At 37.6% G+C, this 20,479-nt stretch overlaps 1 protein-coding gene across 1 annotated transcript in view; it reads left to right on the top strand.

Moving 5' to 3' along the window:
* The window catches only part of LOC136871872 (trichohyalin), a 371,843-nt gene extending 352,743 nt beyond the window's left edge, over positions 1-19,100 (top strand). The window contains exons 19-20 of the mRNA XM_068227389.1: positions 8,883-9,038; positions 16,424-19,100. Of these exons, the coding sequence (XP_068083490.1) occupies positions 8,883-9,038; positions 16,424-16,477 (210 nt within the window). The 3' untranslated portion in view covers positions 16,478-19,100. The remainder of the gene's footprint in view (positions 1-8,882; positions 9,039-16,423) is intronic.
* The last annotated feature ends 1,379 nt before the right edge of the window (positions 19,101-20,479 follow it).

The following is a 20,479-nucleotide window of genomic DNA, read 5'->3' as shown; positions in this document are numbered from 1 at the left end:
CAGATGTTTCATGGGTTTCATTGAGTATCTCAACAGCATGAATAAGGAAGCAGGCTATTAGAGATCATTATTAATACCAGACTATTTTCTCAAATAGTCTCAAATAGCATCCCTATCCCGTACTGACTGTCTTTTTCTATTATGATTTAGACTTCCAAAAATGATTGTATTTCTTTCAGTTCTTTTTCAATAAATTGGTATAAATTTACACACACACACTCTTAAGACAACACTATCACATCAAATCAATATAAAAAATGTTTATCGGCAGTAATATAATCGGATGGTGATCTGACTGGCTCAGAGGTTAGAGGACTGGCTTTCTGAGACCAAGGTTGTAGGTTTAATCTTGTTTCAGTCCAGTGTTATTTGAAGGTGTTCAAATACTGTACATCAGCTTCATGTCAGTGGATCTATTGGCATGTAAAATAACTCCTATAGAACAAAATTTCTGATGGAACATAAAGCCATTATCATTATTTTCAATAAATAGATATTCATGCTGTAATCTTGGAATATTATTTCCTCTCTTAAACCTTCCTTGAGTGGATGTCACAGTCTGTCCACAATATTGAAGGAAAAGTTACAACCCTCTACTGACCACAAGTCTCAAGATCATACTTCGATATTGTTCACATAACCTGTCATTGCTACATATAGCTGAAAGATTATAATACTGTCTATACGTAGCTTTCCTTTTATGGACACACACACACACACACACACACACACACACACACACACACACACACACAATGGTACCATTGCTTTTTGACTGTCAGTGGCTGATCAGAGTGCAAACGGTTGCAAACTTTTTTCTTGCTGTTCAACAGTCCAAATTTTTAATGGAAGATCATAGTCTGTTCCTGTTCTTCACTGATTTTTAGATACAGCATTGTCAAATTAGCAAGAAATCTATTTCTCAATATGTCAGTGGCTACCTTTGTGGATCAGTGGTAGAGTATAGACCTCTAGTTCCCAAGGTCACAGGTTTAAACCCAGCAGGAGTAGTTGAATGTTTTGAATGGTTGAAAAAATTCCTTTTGACTCTCCATCTCATAATCTATACTGCCTTCTCCCTTCATTCCTTTGTTCCAGTTCATATTTTCCTCCTACATTACTTTCTCTTTCTTGGCCTCCCACCAGTGGTGTAGCGTGAAATAAAAATATTGGAACGTTATAGTTCACCCTATGGCTAGAAATAAAACATGGAAGTGGATACCTTCACACCTCATCAAATGGTGCTCCTGTAAAATAAGTTTAAAGATGGGCAATGAAATCAACAAATAATAATGTGCCTTCAGCCTAGCCTTTTGTGGGTCGCTGAAACTTACATTCTCATTCAGTATGACACATATTTTCACACACCACCAGTGGTGTAGCGTGAAATAAAAATATTGGAACGTTATAGTTCACCCTATGGCTAGAAATAAAACATGGAAGTGGATACCTTCACACCTCATCAAATGGTGCTCCTGTAAAATAAGTTTAAAGATGGGCAATGAAATCAACAAATAATAATGTGCCTTCAGCCTAGCCTTTTGTGGGTCGCTGAAACTTACATTCTCATTCAGTATGACACATATTTCCACACACTCATCATGAAAGCGTAAGGTCTTAGTTCTTAACAGTTTCAATTGTGCGTTTTTATTTCGTTATGCCAAGCATTTATATTATTACTGACTGCAGAAATTTAAACAAAGCATCAATATGAACAAAGCATGTCTCGTAAACACACAACAGATACACAACATTTGTGTCATCCATGGCCCTTGCACGATATATAGTGTCGTAGTCCCAGTGAGAATTTTCATTATCGATTATTGTGTTAAAAACTTGGTACAAAACATTGAAATATTTAATTGTAGTTGTTGATGGCCCTCGAGTCAAAGTTCCATCTTGTAGAGCAGGCCTTCGGCAACTTCATTTCCTTTTCAGTAAGCAATACAGTGCGCTTGGATGACTTGCTGAGAAAACTCTGAAATGCCATTAAATCAGAAATAAACAAATACTAGAGGACCCGTACTGCTCCACAGTATTCATTATAAATAGGTCAAATAACTCGTCTCGATATGTCTGTCATAGTCACATTGACTTGCTTGCCCTTTTCAATGCTTTTATGAACATGGAATAAGAAGTGTGTTATGGTATCCCACAGTTTGTAGTCAGAATTCATCCATTCTGAAGTCGTCATGCCACCAGTTTGATAAAAATCTATCCATATATTCATTTTTTTATCCTGCAGTTCTTGATGTAAAGCTTGGTATTCTGTTCATAGAAGGCAATCGCAGTTCTTCTGTATAGAACCGTTGTCTTTTGAGCACATAGGTTAGTCTCGAAAACACGTTTTTTTGTGGGGCACAGAACTTTTTTAAGATACATGGCCTCTTTCTAGTGAAGGTAGTTATTCTTCGTTAGGTGTTCCCATATAATGTCTAAGGCGTATGTCATGATGGGGTCTCTTTATTTGTAGACTTTACTCTTTTCTCTTAGCAGCATGTAAGTTATTAGGAATGATCTCTCATTTGTTAGATATATTTGGAAGCTGGAAAAGGTTAGAGAACCAAAGGGTATCTAGCAGGGAATAGTATTATTCTGTGATCAAAGGAAGTATAGACTCTCTGGCTTAACAGATAGTATGGAAAATTCTAAATTCCCATGGAGGGAATTAGATATTTTTCACCAATAGAGCATGTCAAAAACATATCAGATGTAAAGCTTTTCAGGCGTTTGCTCTATTAACCAGCGTTTCTAGACTCGTCAGAGTGGGATGTGTCAGTGTCAGAGTCTATTGTCAGACCTAAGACAAAACGCTGGTTAATAGAGCAAACGCCTGAAAAGCTTTACATCTGATATGTTTTTAACAGATAGTAATTGAACATGGCTGCATGCAGCGACATTACTAAGGATGAAAATCACATATATCAGAATATTATGAAAGTGTTAGTCGCTTAGCAACCTACTAAGTACAGAATGTATTGCGGGTTACGGTCAGTCTTCACCTTCAATTATTAAGGGGGATCATTTAATGATCTGATTTTATGATTACTCAAAATTGGCTGAACTTAGAGAGATCCATTAATGTCTTATCATTCACCAGCAGGTAATTGTCTCATTGGCTTGGATAGAAACAAAAGACCACTCTTGAATTTCTGACTTAACATTTTCCTTAACAACAGAAGTTATTACCTCAAGAATTTCATTTTGAATCTCTGCTGAAGTCTCTTTTTTGATGTAGGCTGTAAATGGCCTCATATAACTGATTCATTCTGAGCAAGTAAATTCAAAAGTTCTAAATAATTGCCCTTGTTATTTAATTCAACATCTTCTCAGTGGCCACATAAAGGTATTTCTTGTCTGAACAAATCTGATTTGTCTATTTGATGTTACCTGTTCATTATGTTTTATTCCCCGATGACGTGCAGCTTCTGCAATTCAGTGTGTTCCAAGAAGCCGAAATTTCTCTTTATTTAACCCTACAAGTGCCAATGCTATATTCTGTAGTGCCAGACGTTAATGCTGAGACTGTAGTGGTTTAGAAAATATTTTATAAAATTGCTAAATATTTCAGAAAACAACTATATGTGTCCCAGTTTGATCAGGAGTTGATTTACAATAAAAAGACATATGGAAATGAAAAATTACATCTAAATTTCCTTTATAGAAAGCAAACATTTTGTTGGTTTGAATTTTTGTTATCTTGAAAACTGAAAGTAAAATTCCACAAAAAAGTCATCTTCTTCTTGTTTCTGAATTTGGCCACCTATAGATTGCATTGAACCTAAGGCTTTTCATTCATTCTTCTTCTTATTCTTCTTCTTCTTCCAGAACCTCTTCATCCTTTCTTTCTCAGAAGTTATGATACTATTCCTTATGATAATCTGCCTTTGTAAGTATTATACCAACGAACCTACAGATATTTACAAATATTTTTAAAGTTAATATTATTACCTAAAGTATTTCTTAAACCTAAATTCGAAACAAGGTACACCTAGTTAGCCTACTTAACCTAGAAAACGTAATTTACTGAAGACCAACTAAATTACTTGTTATAAAATTGAAATAAATATCACTACTCCCAATTTCTACCAACAAGCACTAAACACTATTTAATTTATTTTCCGGGTTGAACCGTGTTGTACTTGTACGCATATCACGTACAGTTTGCCGACGTTTCGAATACATTGCAGTATTCTTTGTCAAGGCGACTGAAATACCCCTACTCGATCCGAGGTAATCAGTCTCCCAGGCAGAAATTACACTACTAGAGTGGCCTTGATCTTGGCCTTTTATATCCTAGCCTATCTGGCTGACGTAAGCCCTGGCTGTCTCGCGGGGCTTCTGGAAAGTTTATGTCCCAGCCAGGTAGTGGGGGCTTGCCCGCGCTGTTATGTAATGGGGTTGCGGCCCGTGTGTTTATGTTGTGGTCTGTATGTCTTAAACTATGAATGATGGGCATCCAAGAATTACTGATTTTGTATCCTTCTTCTAAATTTCAGTCGCCTTGACAAAGAATACTGCAATGTATTCGAAACGTCGGCAAACTGTACGTGATATGCGTACAAGTACAACACGGTTCAACCCGGAAAATAAATTAAATAATTCTTCACACCGTGGAAGCTTCACTTCTAAGATACGAAACCTTTACGGGGAGGATATTCTCAAAGCTACTAGGCAGTTCGACAACCTTCGGAAGAAAATGAGTAACTACCTGGCTCGACTCGCCTTTCTGAAACGCTGCAGGGACAACAGCATTATACCAGCATGTGTGAGACTGAAATATCAGACCAAGAACCGACGGACTGACCGTATTCTTCACGAAACCAGCATAAAACTCCTCAGAGAACGGATCAGTGACACAAGACAGACTCTGGACTACCTCAACAATAAATTATTTCATCTCCACCTGCAACTTGCCAGCACTCTGTCGCTCAATGATTGGACCATGTTAGACAGCATTAGCAACACACAATCCCAGCATACACTGGAACTAGCCACTGCCAAGCAAAACAAGAAATTCAACCGCCTCTTACAAAAACAGAAACCGAAACCACCTGCCCCACTGAAGAAGAATGTAATAGTAAACCTCACAGACAAGCCACTCAGTGAACCCACTACCACGGTCTTGAGAAAAGGACTCAGCTACGCAGTAGCTCCGAATAGTATACCGGTAGAAGAAATAATTAGCAAAGTAGAAATTGCAATCCGGCACCTTCCTACCGAATCTGCAGAGGAGATCAGACAGGATATATCATGTCTACTGAGATCTGCAAAGCCGCTGCCATCCAATTTGACTAAAGAAGAAATTCATGCCCTAAAAACACTACGTCAAGATACGGAAACAATTATCCTACCCGCAGATAAAGGCAACGCTACGATGATAATGACACGCACAGACTACACTCGGAAAATAGAACAATTACTCACCGATTCTACATACAGGAAAATTTGGAACCCTACCAACCGCATTAAGAACAAACTCCACACACTAGTAAAAAATTCCAGTATCCCAGCCGAAATACAGAAGAAACTGATATCCTCGGACCCGATACCTCCAAAATTGTATGGCCTGCCTAAAATCCACAAAGAAGGCATACCTCTGCGACCTATCGTGAGTGCTATAGGCTCTCCCACGCACGAGATCGCCCGTTACCTAGCTGGACTACTTCAGCCACATACAGGAAACACTGAAACCTACGTGAAGGACTCCCGACATTTCATCCAGCTCCTTAAGGACCAATCAATTGAAAGTACGGACCTATTAGTAAGCTTTGACGTCACGTCACTTTTCACCAAGGTGCCGCTAACAGAAGTATTTCCGCTATTAGATCAGAAACTTCCAGAAGACCTGTCAACACTAGCTAAAGAATGCCTTAGCACCACTTATTTCTATTTCAACGGGGAGTTCTACGAACAGACAGAAGGGGCCGCGATGGGGTCGCCACTCTCTCCAATAATAGCAAACATGTATATGGAACACTTCGAACAGAAAGCCTTAGCTACATCTGCCCTGAACCGAAATGTTTTCTCCGTTTTGTGGACGACACTTTTGTAATCTGGCCTCATGGGAGCAATAACCTACAGCTATTTCTCGACCATCTCAACTCCATACACGTAAATATTCAGTTCACCATGGAAACAGAAGTAGACGGAAAACTACCGTTCCTGGATGTGCTAGTAATACGTAACCCCAATGGGACGCTGAGTCGCGCAGTATACAGGAAACCCACTCACACGGACAGGTACCTACACGCCTCGTCTCATCATCACCCATCACAAAAGCAGGCTGTCCTAACATCACTAGTGAACAGGGCCATAGCGATATCTGACGCAGAGCACCTCGAGGAAGAAAAAGAACACCTCACGGAAACCCTTAGGAAAAATGGCTACTCGCTCAATAACATCCGACGAGTCCTTAAAAAATCAGAAGAGAAGAAAGAAAAGACCGCCGCAGGAGAAAACAACGGGAAAGAAGAACTGACCTGCCAGAAAACAGCGATACTGCCATACATTAAAAACACTACAGACAGGATCGGAAAGATACTGGACAAATACAACATAAAAACTATCTATAAACCTCACCGTAAGCTAGCCCGTTATCTACCACCAGTAAAAGACACAATAGAATTACAGGTCCCTGGAGTGTATCACATTGAATGTAGCTGCAGAGCTTGTTATGTAGGTGAGACAAAACGTCTGATCTCCACCCGCCTAAAAGAACATATCCGTCACACCAAGAACCAAAACACAGATATTTCAGCAGTAGCCAAGCATTCCTACGAAACTAGGCACGGAATATCATTTGACAAGACCAAGATCCTAGCAGCTATCCCTTGGAATCTGGAAAGGAAAATCTGCGAGGCTATCGAAATCAAGAAACATCCGAATAACATAAATTTAGAAGAAGGATACAAAATCAGTAATTCTTGGATGCCCATCATTCATAGTTTAAGACATACAGACCACAACATAAACACACGGGCCGCAACCCCATTACATAACAGCGCGGGCAAGCCCCCACTACCTGGCTGGGACATAAACTTTCCAGAAGCCTCGCGAGACAGCCAGGGCTTACGTCAGCCAGATAGGCTAGGATATAACAGGCCAAGATCAAGGCCACTCTAGTAGTGTAATTTCTGCCTGGGAGACTGATTACCTCGGATCGAGTAGGGGTATTTCAGTCGCCTTGACAAAGAATACTGCAATGTATTCGAAACGTCGGCAAACTGTACGTGATATGCGTACAAGTACAACACGGTTCAACCCGGAAAATACTGTAAATTAAATAATTCTTCACACCGTGGAAGCTTCACTTCTAAGAAGCACTAAACACCACTATATAAATAGCACTAAATGAATCACAAATATACAAAATTAAGTTATTTCAATAGGGTTCAACTACTTTATCACTACAATAATGCAAGAGCTCTCTCAACAGCCAACCGTTCTCAACTCAAAATCTTAGGCGCCTCACTCTAAACTACCATTTCAACCAGGGTGGATAACATTATTTATAGCATAGACTGTAGTTCCTTATTTCCCAAATTTACATACTGATTTTCATTACATTCTTTTTAACCATTTTTTCATGGCTCGGTATTGATATGGACTTAGCAACAAAAGTCCAAATTCATGAATATCTCTTATCATAGCCGGTATGTTAAAAATGTATATGACATAAATGATCAAAAATTTAATTCTATATAAATTAAGTTTTGTAGTATTTATCAATAGGACCACATAAATATTTGAGAATAAAATTTTAGGCCTTCCCCTAAACTACCATTTCACTCAGCATGAATACAATTATTTATGGCCTAGATTTTAGCGGCTTATTCCCCGGCTTTACACACTGATTTTCATTAAATTGTTTTCTCGTGATGCGTGTACATATAGACAGACAGACAGACAGACAGACAGACAGACAGACAGACAGACAGACAGACAGACAGACAGACAGACAGACAGACAGAAATTATGGAAAATTAAAAAGAGCATTTCCTGGTTTCTGTGGACACGACTGATACAGAAATACCATTCTTTTTTAATTCTGAGCAATGTACAGACAATACTCATATTTTATATATATAGATGTGTTGATTAAAGTATTTTAATAAGTAAGATATGTTTCTTAATTCACCTATATGTGGGCTACTCGGTATTTACGTGACATGAAAATGGGAAAAATTCCTATAAAATCAATTTGAAATTAAGGTATGGGTTAGGTGCCTGGCCTGTGTTACTGTATGGCATGGAGTCCTGGATGCTGAAAGCTTTAATAAATAAAGATTTAGAAACATATGAGAAGTAGACATATGGTTGCCTATTGAAAGTTCCCTGGACTGATCTAGTATGGAATTTATTGAAGAGAATTAATCCAGCCAGTTAAATACAGAAACTCATCATATTTAGACCACATGAAGAGAATTCCAAATAATTCTTCAAGGCAAGTTACTTGGCAAAAGAAATACAAGAAGAGAAATATCTTGCCTCAAAAATATACAAATATGAACAGCTGGTGAATTCCAACATTTCATTCAGCAACATCCGTTAGTGAAGAGGCTGTGGAAAAAGAAGGTGGTATATTTAGATCTTCATATCCTATTTAGGTCCTTTTAGGTTCAACAGAATTCATGTACAAGACTCTTGTGGGTACAATCCAGAATGTATTTAATGATTTTGGTTTTGACAGCAGGGAAATTTAAACCTGAGAATGATGAGTAACCATTTTGAAATATTTGGGTAGTATTATCTCTTTGTCTGTACCTTGCCCTGACAAAATTTTCATATCCTTTAGGATGATCAGATTTTAATTAATTGTTAAATGTTATTGCCCCTTGATTTGATAAACAGAATTACATTACATTTTGTTTCTTTTGCAGAATGAAAAGAGTGTTAGACTACTACAGGAGTGTTCTGTCCCAGATCCTGAACTTGGATCTCTTAGTATAAGTGTGCTTGACTTAGAGGATGGTGAAGAAGGTCAGAATCATGTTAGCAGCAGCAGACAAAATGGTCATAAACTTCAGTCAAGAGAGGTACAGTGACTGATAACCTTACTTTAATTTTGTTAAATAATGTGTTCATTACAAATTAATCCTACCCCTGTTCCTACCATTTATGTGTCTTGGCTTGAAAGAACCAAAATTAGTTTAAAGAATTACGGTATTTCCTTTTCATGGTTGTATAGAACCACATATATGACCATATTAACATTATCATTTCAGCTTTAGTCTGTAGTTTAAATGGACTAAATCCTTGTAGAATTTCAAAACCTGTTTCTTTGATAATGATATTGAAGTAAAATTAAATGTGCAATTTATGATTGCAGACAAAACTTTGGCTATGTTTTTCATTCAAATAATATACAAGAGTACATGAGACAAATAGGTTTAATTTACAGTGCAAGCTTCAGACCAGTTTCTGGTTATTCCCTTTCCTGTGTCTGAGGGAGTGGATGTTGCATTAGCTGCCTGGGCCATGTAACTTATCCGGTGAAGTCATGGTCTCAGCTAGTTTGCAATAAGCTTCTGTACAGTGTGATTTCTTCTTACACAGGAGTAATTGATTAGTATAGTGCATTTAATGGATTCTTAATTAAGTGTTGAACAGCATATTTTAGTGTACTATAGATTTTTAAATGCAATTTGCACCAATATGTTAAAGATTCATAAAGCTCAAATTGCTGAGAGTGAATCAGAATTGCACACTACAACGCTTGTCTACAGGCTGAGTATTTTTAATATTTATTATAATGGGGTAAATTTTATTGTTTTTCTATCTGTTTTACAATCTAATTATCCATTCATCAAAGTTGATGTGTTTTCTATGGACAAACGGGAATTGTGTGATGGCAACAGCGCTCTTGTTTACCAACATGTGACTTGCAGGAATGACATACAATCCTTGTAGGACTCACCCTGTATTACTCGCTAAAGGAAACATATTATCTCCCTGCAATGAGGTATGCCTATTAGCTTTGGTTCTCTTCACGTTTGTACTTTCGATGGTACATTCAGTCAAACAGGCATCAGTGGCAGATTCCTTATCATTTGTTACCCTAGCATTTTCTTAAATGTTTTCAAGGAACTTGAAAATTTATCAAACATTTCCCTTGATAAATTATTCCAATCTTTTACTCCTTGTCTTATAAATGAATATTTGTCCCAATTTGTCCTCTTGAATTACAACTATCATTCCACACCATCTCTCCACTGACAGCTCGGAACATACCACTTAGTCAAGCAGCTCGTATCCTTACTCCCAAGTATTCCCAGCCCAAAGTTTGCAACATATTCATAACACTACTCTTTTGTTGAAAATCACCAAGAACAAATCCTGCTGCTTTTCTTTGGATGTTTTCCAGTTCATGTATCAAGTAGTCCTAGTATGGGACCCATACAGTGGAACCAACTCTAATATTGGTGTCTTACCAGAGAGAGTGTGAAGGCAGCCCACCTAACTGTGAAGTCTGTATGTGAGACTCTACACCGAACACCCAACATCGTCCTATCCTATACCAGTTACAAGCTGCTATTTAGACAAAGGTACAATTTCAAGAAAACAAATTGGCAAGCATACGCCACAATATTAGATGAGAAGGTAACAGCATTCCACCATCACTAAACACATGCAGTATGATGAGTTTGTTGATCTCATAAGAGGATGCAGAACCAGATATATTCAAGGACTTACCCCTGAAACATCTGCTCTCATGAAAAAATATTTCTATCAATTTGTCACAGATCCTCATAGCAATGAAACTACAAGGGCAAATCAAAAAGTAAGTTACATAGCTTGCTGTGAGAGAACGCTGTGTGTCGTGACCGTGGCCAACATGGAGCAAGCTACAGTAACTGCTGACATGTCTGATAGGAAGGTTGGTGTGGTATCCCATCATGCCATGTGTGCAGAGCGGGCTAGGCTCAATGGCGCGTCAACTGTATGTTCACTCCAAATTGGAGGTGTGTGCAACGATCAGATTTCTGTGGGCTAAATGGCTCACTTGCATGTACATTCATCGTGAAATCACTGCTGTATATGGTGAGCATGCAATTTCTTGCCCATGTATTGTAAATTGGTGTAAGCAATTTGACTCTGGACAAATGGATCTCACGGACGAATATCGTGAAGGCAGGCCCGCAACGTCCTGTACCGTTGCAAATCTTGACCATGTGGATGAGACCAGTAGAGAGAATCAGCACATAACACTGCAGAAAATTGCCGGCACCTTGGATTTTGTAAATTGTGTCAAAGATGGGTCCCATCTCTGCTCACTGATTTTCACAAGGGACAATGTTTTCAATCATCACTGGCATTTTTGCAATGGTATTCTGTGGAGGGCAACGAGTTTCTGCGGTGAATCACCACAGGGGATGAAATATGGGTCCACCACTTAACCCCCGAATCAAAGAGAACATTGATGGAATGGGTGCACACCACATCACCACCATGAAAGACGGCCAAGGTCCAACCTTCAGCAGGAAAGGTAATGGCGACAGTGTTCTTTGACATGGAGGGCGTGGTGCACATGGAATTTATGCTGAAAGGCACAACGATCAATTCGGCTTTGTATTTATCAAACATTGAACCGGTTGCGTAAGGCAATTAATGAAAAGCGGCGGGGAAAATTGAGTGCCGGTGTAGTTTTGATGCACCATAATGCAACACCTCACACAGCCTGCCATATGTCCAAACTGCTGCAGCATTTCAACTGGGAGGTATGTCAACATTGTCTATACAGTCTAGACTTAGCGTCATGCGATTATCATGTGTTCGGTAAGCTGAAAAAGGATCTTGGTGGAAACAATTCCAAAACGATGAGGAGGTGAAAGCAGCTGTCTCCAGGTGATTACACAGCGCTGGAGGTGATTTCTACGCATCCGGAATCGAAAAGTTGGTCGACCGTTCCAAGAAATGTTTATGGTCTCTAGGGGACTATGTGGAAAAGTGAACTTACATTGTATGTTGTCATAGCCATGTTGCCTATGTGTAGGTAGTTTCATAAATGGCTGACTTGGAAGTGTAACTTACTTTTTGATTCACCCTCGTATTACATGTGGACTGCAGGATATCTCATCCATTTCAGCATCAAAGTGAGAAGAATGGTTAAAATGGATGGACGAACTGAATATGGGGAGAAGTGGCTATAATGCCTGGGGACTGCTACACCGCCTGGACAATGATCTCACTAAGACTACATTACACAAAATGAAATGGCATATGGCTTTTAGTGCTGGGAGTGTCCGAGGACATGTTCGGCTCGCCAGGTGCAGGTCTTTTAACTTAACGCCCGTAAGCGGCCTGTGCATTGTATTGACGATGAAATGATGATGAAGATGACGCATACACCCAGCCCCCATGCCAGCGGAATTAACCAATGATGGTTAAAATTCCCGACCCTGCCGGAAATCAAATATAGGATCTCTGTGACCAAAGGCCAGCATGCTAACCATTTAGCCATGGAACCGGACACCACATTACACAGTAATGTGATAACAGACCAAAACATATATCAGCTTATAAAAAACGGAAAGTCTGAAGAAAGTCAAGAATGTTTGTAGACCTCGAATAAATAATCCTGATGATCAAGGAACCAGCATCCTTTCAAACAACTTCACATTAGAGGAGTTGGATAAAGCAATTAATAAATGCAGGAATGGGAAAGCTGCTGGCCTGGATGAAACAGACAAGGGCACCCATGCCCAGGGGCAAGGAAGGGGCTGCAGCCCCCCTCCCCTAGCTCTCAGGGAAAGGCAAAAATATAATGTAGTCAGGTGTATTTCTTTCGAGAAAATTAATTAAAAGTCAGTATTACGTTGAAGTGGTAGAACCGCCCCCCACAAACAGGCGGGGGATATGGTGGGTGTTATTCTACTGCCATTCATCTTCCAAAATTTTAAAAATACTTCATACCCCCAGGTCTAGGCCCCCTGTACAAACTGTCATATGGGCATCAATGCAAACAGTTAAAGCACTTTGGACCTGCTACTAGGAAATGGTTGTTAGATCTTCTTAGTAACTTAAAAAAAAACCCTGCAGAATACCAAAATGGAGCAAATTTAGGTAGCAATCCTAAAACCAGGTAAGAAAGGAGATGATCCCATGAATTACAGGCTGATTTAATCATTGTACCACCTGTACAAAATCCTGGACAGAACGATTCTTGAAAGACTTTCTGAAATCATTTGATTTCCGGCAGGGTCGGGAATTTTAACCACCATTGGTTCAATCAATCAATCAATCAATCAATCAATCAATCAATCAATCAATCAATCAATCAATCAATCAATCAATCAATCAATCAATCAATCAATCAATCAATCAATCAATCAATCAATCAATCAATCAATCAATCAATCCATCCTGATCTACATTTAGGGCAGTCACCCAGGTGGCAGATTCCCTATCTGTTGCTTTCCTAGCCTTTTCTTAAATGATTGCAAAGAAATTGGAAATTTATTGAATATCTCCCTTGGTAAGTTATTCCAATCCCTAACTACCCTTCCTATAAACAAATATTTGCCCCAATCTGTCCTCTTGAATTCCAACTTTATCTTCATATTGTGATCTTCCCTACTTTTAAAGACACCACTCAAACTTATTCGTCTACTGATGTCCTCCCACGCCATCTCTCCATTGACAGCTGGCATGGGGGCTGGGTGTATGTGTCTTCATCATCATTTCATCGTCATTTTGACTTGATAATTACAGGATCAGATAACACTTTACCTAATCTTAATTCTCTGAGTTCTGTTCTAGAAATTTAGCCAATCATTCAAACACTCTTTTGTCTAGTTCAATAGCCCTCATTTTTGTTGGTAATCTCCATGATCTACCATATCAAAAGCCTTGGATAGTATAATAGTAACACAGTAAATTTGACCTCCTGAATCTAAAATATACTGGGCGAGTTGGCCGTGCGCGTAGAGGCGCACGGCTGTGAGCTTGGATCCGGGAGATAGTAGGTTCGAATCCCACTATCGGCAGCCCTGAAAATGGTTTTCCATGGTTTCTCATTTTCACACCAGGCAAATGCTGGGGCTGTTCCTTAATTAAGGCCACGGCCGCTTCCTTTCAACTCCTAGGCCTTTCCTATCCCATCATCGCCATAAGACCTATCTGTGTCGGTGCAACATAAAGCCCCTAGCAAAAAAAAAAAAAAAAAAAAAAAACAATCTAAAATTTCTGCTATATCTTGCTGGAATCCTACAAGTTTATCCAACTCCTCTAATGTGAAGTTGTTTGAAAGGATGCTGGTTCCTTGATCATCAGGATTATTTATTCGAGGTCTACAAACATTCTTGACTTTCTTATGTTCTTGCTAAGAACTTTTAACTATATTAAGTCAGTACAGAACTGAAGATGAAAGATGACCGCCTTTACCCAGGCTGCCTTCTACCAAATCAGTTAATACTTTTACAGATGTGTCTAATGTAATCAGAAAGAATGCTTTTCCAGAGCTTATGGACAGCACATGTCCCTCCTCCCTGGAACCTGTTCCTACCTTAAAGTACATATCCTTCCATTAAGATTTTTTTTTTTTTTTTTTGCTAGGGGCTTTACGTCGCACCAACACAGATAGGTCTTATGGCGACGATGAGATAGGAAAGGCCTAGGAGTTGGAAGGAAGCGGCCGTGGCCTTGATTAAGGTACAGCCCCAGCATTTGCCTGGTGTGAAAATGGGGAAACCACGGAAAACCATCTTCAGGGCTGCCGGTAGTGGGATTCAAACCTACTATCTCCCAGATGCAAGCTCACAGCCGCGTGCCCATTAAGATTTTAAAACTATGTCAAATATTTTAAACTTTCTTCATTGTAAAATTAGCTTTTACTCTGTATGTAAAATTCTTTCTTTCCCATTAGTTTTATTCATATGAATGTAATGTTTATTCTGTGTATCCTATAATTTGCATTAAAATCTGAAGATGACCACAACATACGTCGAAACATGTCCTCTAGACATAATGACTCTACAGGCCATTTAATGTAAGGGTATTGAATAGGTAAACAATATATGTAAATTCTTGGTAAGAACTTTTATCTATATTAAGTCAGTATGAACCAAAGATGAAATTGATTACACTTGAATAAAATGTTAAGAATGAGAGCAGTAGAGAAGGGAAAGTGCTAGGAAGATGACCTCAGTGATGAACACCAATCACATGAGTAGACCAATCAAGACACTAATAAGGAAGTCCCTCCATGATGAGGCTATGCAGTTGGCTCAGGACCAAAAAATATGGCAAAAACTTTCTAGTCCCCAAATCCTGTCAAGGGTACAAGGATAAGAGAGAAAATTCATAGTAAATATTAATTTTGTGCAACTATGGCTACTGCTAGTCTGATGCAGCCTTTGTAAGGCAGACCCACTGATGAGGGTAGATAGCATCTGCCATGTATGGAAAACTGTGTGTTATTGTGGTGGAGAATAGTGTTGACTGTGTATGAGTTGTAGGGATATTGGGAACAGCACAAATATCCAGTCCTCAAGCCAAGGTAATTAACCATAGATTAAAATCTCCGACCCAGTTGGGAACTGAACCCAAGGCCCTCTGAACTGAAGGCCACTGTGCTGACCATTCAGCCAAGGAGCTGGACTGTAATATATATTGAAATAATACATAAATTAACTTCTAAATATTGCAATTTTATTTTTATACTTCATGTGACAAAGTATGTATGTACTTCAGCTAAGGATAAGATATATAATATTAAATTCTTCTAACAAATTATTTATTTACTAATATTGGGAGCAAAAATGAACAAATTAATATATACAAATTGATGTACCCTTTAATGTATGCGAGCAGTATAATTGTATACAGGGAATAGTAAAGGTACTTATAAAACACACAGCCATCTGGGCAACAGCCCTAAATGCAGATCAATGGTCAGTCGATCGGTATTCTCTCAGATCACAATGGACTGGTATTTAACATGGTCTTGGCTGTTAGATATAGCCTTTACTAGGTCTTCCATGATGCACTGGAGAATAATGGCTTATCACTATTAACTGCCGCCTTTGGAGGGCCAGGTTCAATTTCTGGTATTGACATAAGTTCAAGAATATTATGAGGGCTGATATGTGGTTAAAATGGTACATGCAGCTCATCTCCATAGGGGTAAGTGTGAAAAGAGATGCACCATCTTAGGACAAGGACACAAGTTTACTTTCTAACAAACAGAAGTCATAGAAACTTGTAACAATGTTGGGATCTCATCATTGAGAGTTATAAATGATTTGTTGTTCATACATACTACAATGTATTACATGACAACTCATTGTATTTATCCTAATATGTGCTCCTATCTAAGTTCCCATTTTTCTACACATGACTTTATTCATTATTAGTTTTTCTCCCATTCCATTAGTTATAAATGTATAACTAAACTGATATTTTGTTAATATCTTTTGTGCAGATTGATCAAGATAGCCTGGAAAACGTGAGCTTGGATTCTGCTCCTCCAGTGTAAAAGCCTTAATTTCCTGCTAGCTTCAATAAATAGCTACTTTGCCAAAGCGTACCAGCATGATAATAAAGTTCATTCTGTGCCACTTATGTAAATATAAGCCCATGTTCTTTCATCCTTGGGACAGCCTCAACTCATCACCATCTAGAATAAGACTCCACAGTTTCGTGTGCTGCACTTACATCGCACAACTAGTTCCTTCCTGTCGCAAATGCACTGCCGAAGAAAAATGGACCATACACTTTGAAAGATGGAATTTAACGGAAAGAGATTTTGTGCATTTCTTCTTTAGTGAGAGTGTGATTTTTGCCTTTGTTGTCTCTGAATGGATCTTAGTGAAGTCCGCAATTACATAACTGAACACATACTAAAATTATGAAGTAAAATGTGTGTTAGGTGCTGTGAATGAAGTTAGTTATTGTGTTGCAAGATGTGTGATGTGGGTGAAGAAATGAACGTTTATTCTGAGAACCACCAAACAATAATTTGGAACCATCTCTGAAGAAAGACACTATTTGCTTCAGAGTATGGGTCCTTATCCCACTATGCTTTCGAAGCAATAACGTATGGCTGGAAATGAAATAGAAAGCCTGCAGACAATTTTTTTCAAAGTGCAGGATATATATGTAGTTGTTGTGAATCACAGGGAAAGAAAGGAAATATAGAAGGTACGGTATTGACAATAAATATTGCAACTCAAAGAAACACGTCTTCCTGTGGTGGAAGTGTGCTTTTTGAAAGCACAAGAGCTTGTAAGGTATTTGTAGGGAAGTCATGTTTGCATGAATTTCTTTCTTCAACTAGTAGAACTAGGATACATATGTTTGGCTGAAAATTGTAGTAATTTCATTTCAAAATTTCAAGACATCATCTATACCTTTATTTTGAGAGGGAAAGCAATCCACATAGGAATTTATTTTGCTTGGAAACAGATGAGTGGTAGACTTTTTGGCAAATATGTTAGTTATTTTAATTGTAGGAGAACCACAATGACTCAACTGCCTCCTGTTTCCTTGTCTGCATACCAGTTTCAGTGATACCTCCTAAACAGGGAAGGTGAATGTCACACAGCACAAGTTTTATCGTATCCATTAGTAGTCCCAGTTATAGGCTGTGGCAATTCTCTCTAATCTTCTGTGTTGTGTAGATAGTGTAATATATTACTAGTTCATAACAAAATCTGAAGTTTTGTTTGAACGAAAGGAATGATGTTTGATTGATGGTGATCAATGGTCCAGCCTGTAAAATAATGCCCTGTGTACTTGATGTAGAGTAGTTTATAGATGCTGATCATTAATGATTACACTGTCCCGCACAATTGAATACATGTTGTCAAATAGGTTAGGATTTTTCAGTCCTTGTAAGTTAAACCAAGGTTTATGTGGAGTGTATCTCAATTCAGCATTGTGACAGTCTGTAGCTGGAACATGAGGAGTGTTTATTCACAAAGATTACTGGGACACTGCAATCATTTATGAGCTCCTATAAAAAGAATATTAAAAACTTTGTAAATATCACCTTCAAATGTTGACTGACTTGAGGAAAACTGCTATTGTGAGTTTTTGAGTTCATATCAAACCCCATCATGAATGGTATGTTAGTGGTTATGATAGTGATAATTCTATGCTTAGGTGAAAAACTAAACAGACACTTCTATTTGCACAATGATAGCCAACACAAGTGCATTGTTTTCAATAATACTGCATTCCAGTAACTGTGCATCTGAGGCTCGAAATGCTGTCCATGTGGTTTTCCAGCACTGTATTTATGACATTGTTGGCACTTCATTGCTGATAGTTTAAGGTTTCCAAGGAGAGGCCACAGAGCTGAGAAACTATTAGCATGTATATGCCAAAATTGCATGCTCATTTCATGAGTGAATTAAATAATGTTTCCATGGTTACCAATATGGATATGCGGTGTTCAATAAAGCATTCTGTGTAAATTCATGTTGTATTTGTGTGGGTCTGTCTGGCATATAATATTATTCAAAATCATTTCTTTTTTAAACATAAATATAAATTTTGTAGGCCAAAGTATTTAGGGATGGGCACTTTCCTTATTTAAAGAAGTCATTATTGTTCACAACGGGACTTACATGCCTACTCTTGGCAATTTGAACTCCTTGCCTTGTATTGTGGAATTTATTTCTGTCATATTACTGTCCATGAAAAAAATTGATTGAATATTACTCACAAATTTAAGAGCTTTAAAAATACTTTATAGAGAATAGAGGAGCTAATCATTGTAGCAGCCCATCCCTCCCACATCGCAAATGTGTGTACGCTATTTGTATTCACTCTTGCAAGGATACAGTGTCATTGTTGGCTTGTTTGAAAGTTTGCTGGACTGGAGTGGCCAGACTGTCACAGCTATACTGCCATTACCTGTGCCATTATATTTAAATATAAATGTACTATGTTAACTTATTTCAATATCCTACCAGTATTAAGTCTTTAGCTGGATGGGAATTGTAAGGTTGTGCAACCTCTGTAATAAGAGTTACAAGAAGAAAAATCTATATAAATTGCTTTTGCCCTGGCATATCCTGTTATGAATGCTGAAGATCTCTAAATTGTTAGATCTGTTATTTGTAAAATATGATCATTATTATATAAATCTAGTAAAAAAAATCTTATAATACAGTAGATTTTTTAAGTACCACTCTCCCATATCCTGTTTCAGGTAAGCCTTATGTTTCCCATTTGGCATCGAGAGTTAAATGACTCATACCAGACAACTACATTTCTCAGTATCATTGGCTTGGCATTCAAAATTATATTTACCAAAATTGTGCAACTTGGAAAATATGATCTTCCAACTTCCTTCCTCTACACAAATGTTATGATCCTCAATTGAAAAACATTTACTGGTATATATAAATCTACATATGGGAATAATAATACAGTTAAATGCAAGTATAATATCAATTTTGATTGGATGAGCATACACATAAATTAGTCCTTTAGAAGGCAATTATATTAATGGATTATATATAAATATTTAAATCATTCAGATACTTCCATTTCTGTGGTTTGTGAACAGTGTAGGTATTAATCAATTACGGGTCAGCACCTAGAGGTGGGGGACTTAGATTTTCCTATAAGTTATCCTAAAATAATTCATCAATCCCTCTTGGCTGCAACTAATAAAGTAACAAATAAATTAATTCATAAATCAGATGGATATCCTAATTAATTTTAACCTCGGAGGTACCACAGTTTTGATGGCAGGAACAATTTTTGGTGAATATACAGTGTGTTTCTTCCATTAACAATGTTAAATCAAGGAAATGGCTGTGTATTATGTATAGAATGTGCATAATATTATTATTATTATTATTATTATTATTATTATTATTATTATTATTATTATTATTATTATTATTATTATTATTAAGTTTTCATTGTGAAATCTTTGCAATCAGTACCTGCCATAACTATGTATGATTTCATGAATCAATTTGGTCCCTAAGCTTTCCCAAGTTTACGAACTGTTGTAAAATGTCTATTGTAACAGGCCAATTCAGGAAATGTAAATCTCTCCTCTATCAAACTATTTTAATTTGATTCTATTTAGACATATAATGATTTTATCAAGCTTATAAATGATATATTAGGTCATATTTCCAGTTAAATAAGAAATTAATTTCTTTTCAGAAGCTACAATATGTTCAGGTAGTTTTTGGACATTCTGCAGTGGAAAATATCTTAGACCTAGAAGCTAAATTCTAAACATTTTGGGGGAATATTCATACTAAGACTAATAATCTTTGTGCTTAATAAGCATGTAACTACTTTATTCAAACAGGGTATATTTTTACACAAAGTGTAATAATTAATTACTAAATGGAACGTTCAGAAGCCCATACTACAGAAATGTGATAACATTTGTTGTACCGGTACAGCACTCATTTGTCAAAAAAATTGATTGATCTATTAAATTAACCAGCATGAAAAACAAGTTTCAGCTAGTACATAATTGTAGGAAAAGAAATTACAAAAT

This window comes from Anabrus simplex, chromosome 4 (genome assembly GCF_040414725.1).
Source record: "Anabrus simplex isolate iqAnaSimp1 chromosome 4, ASM4041472v1, whole genome shotgun sequence".
Taxonomy (NCBI): domain Eukaryota; kingdom Metazoa; phylum Arthropoda; class Insecta; order Orthoptera; family Tettigoniidae; genus Anabrus; species Anabrus simplex.
This window is presented reverse-complemented; position numbering and strand designations above follow the sequence as displayed.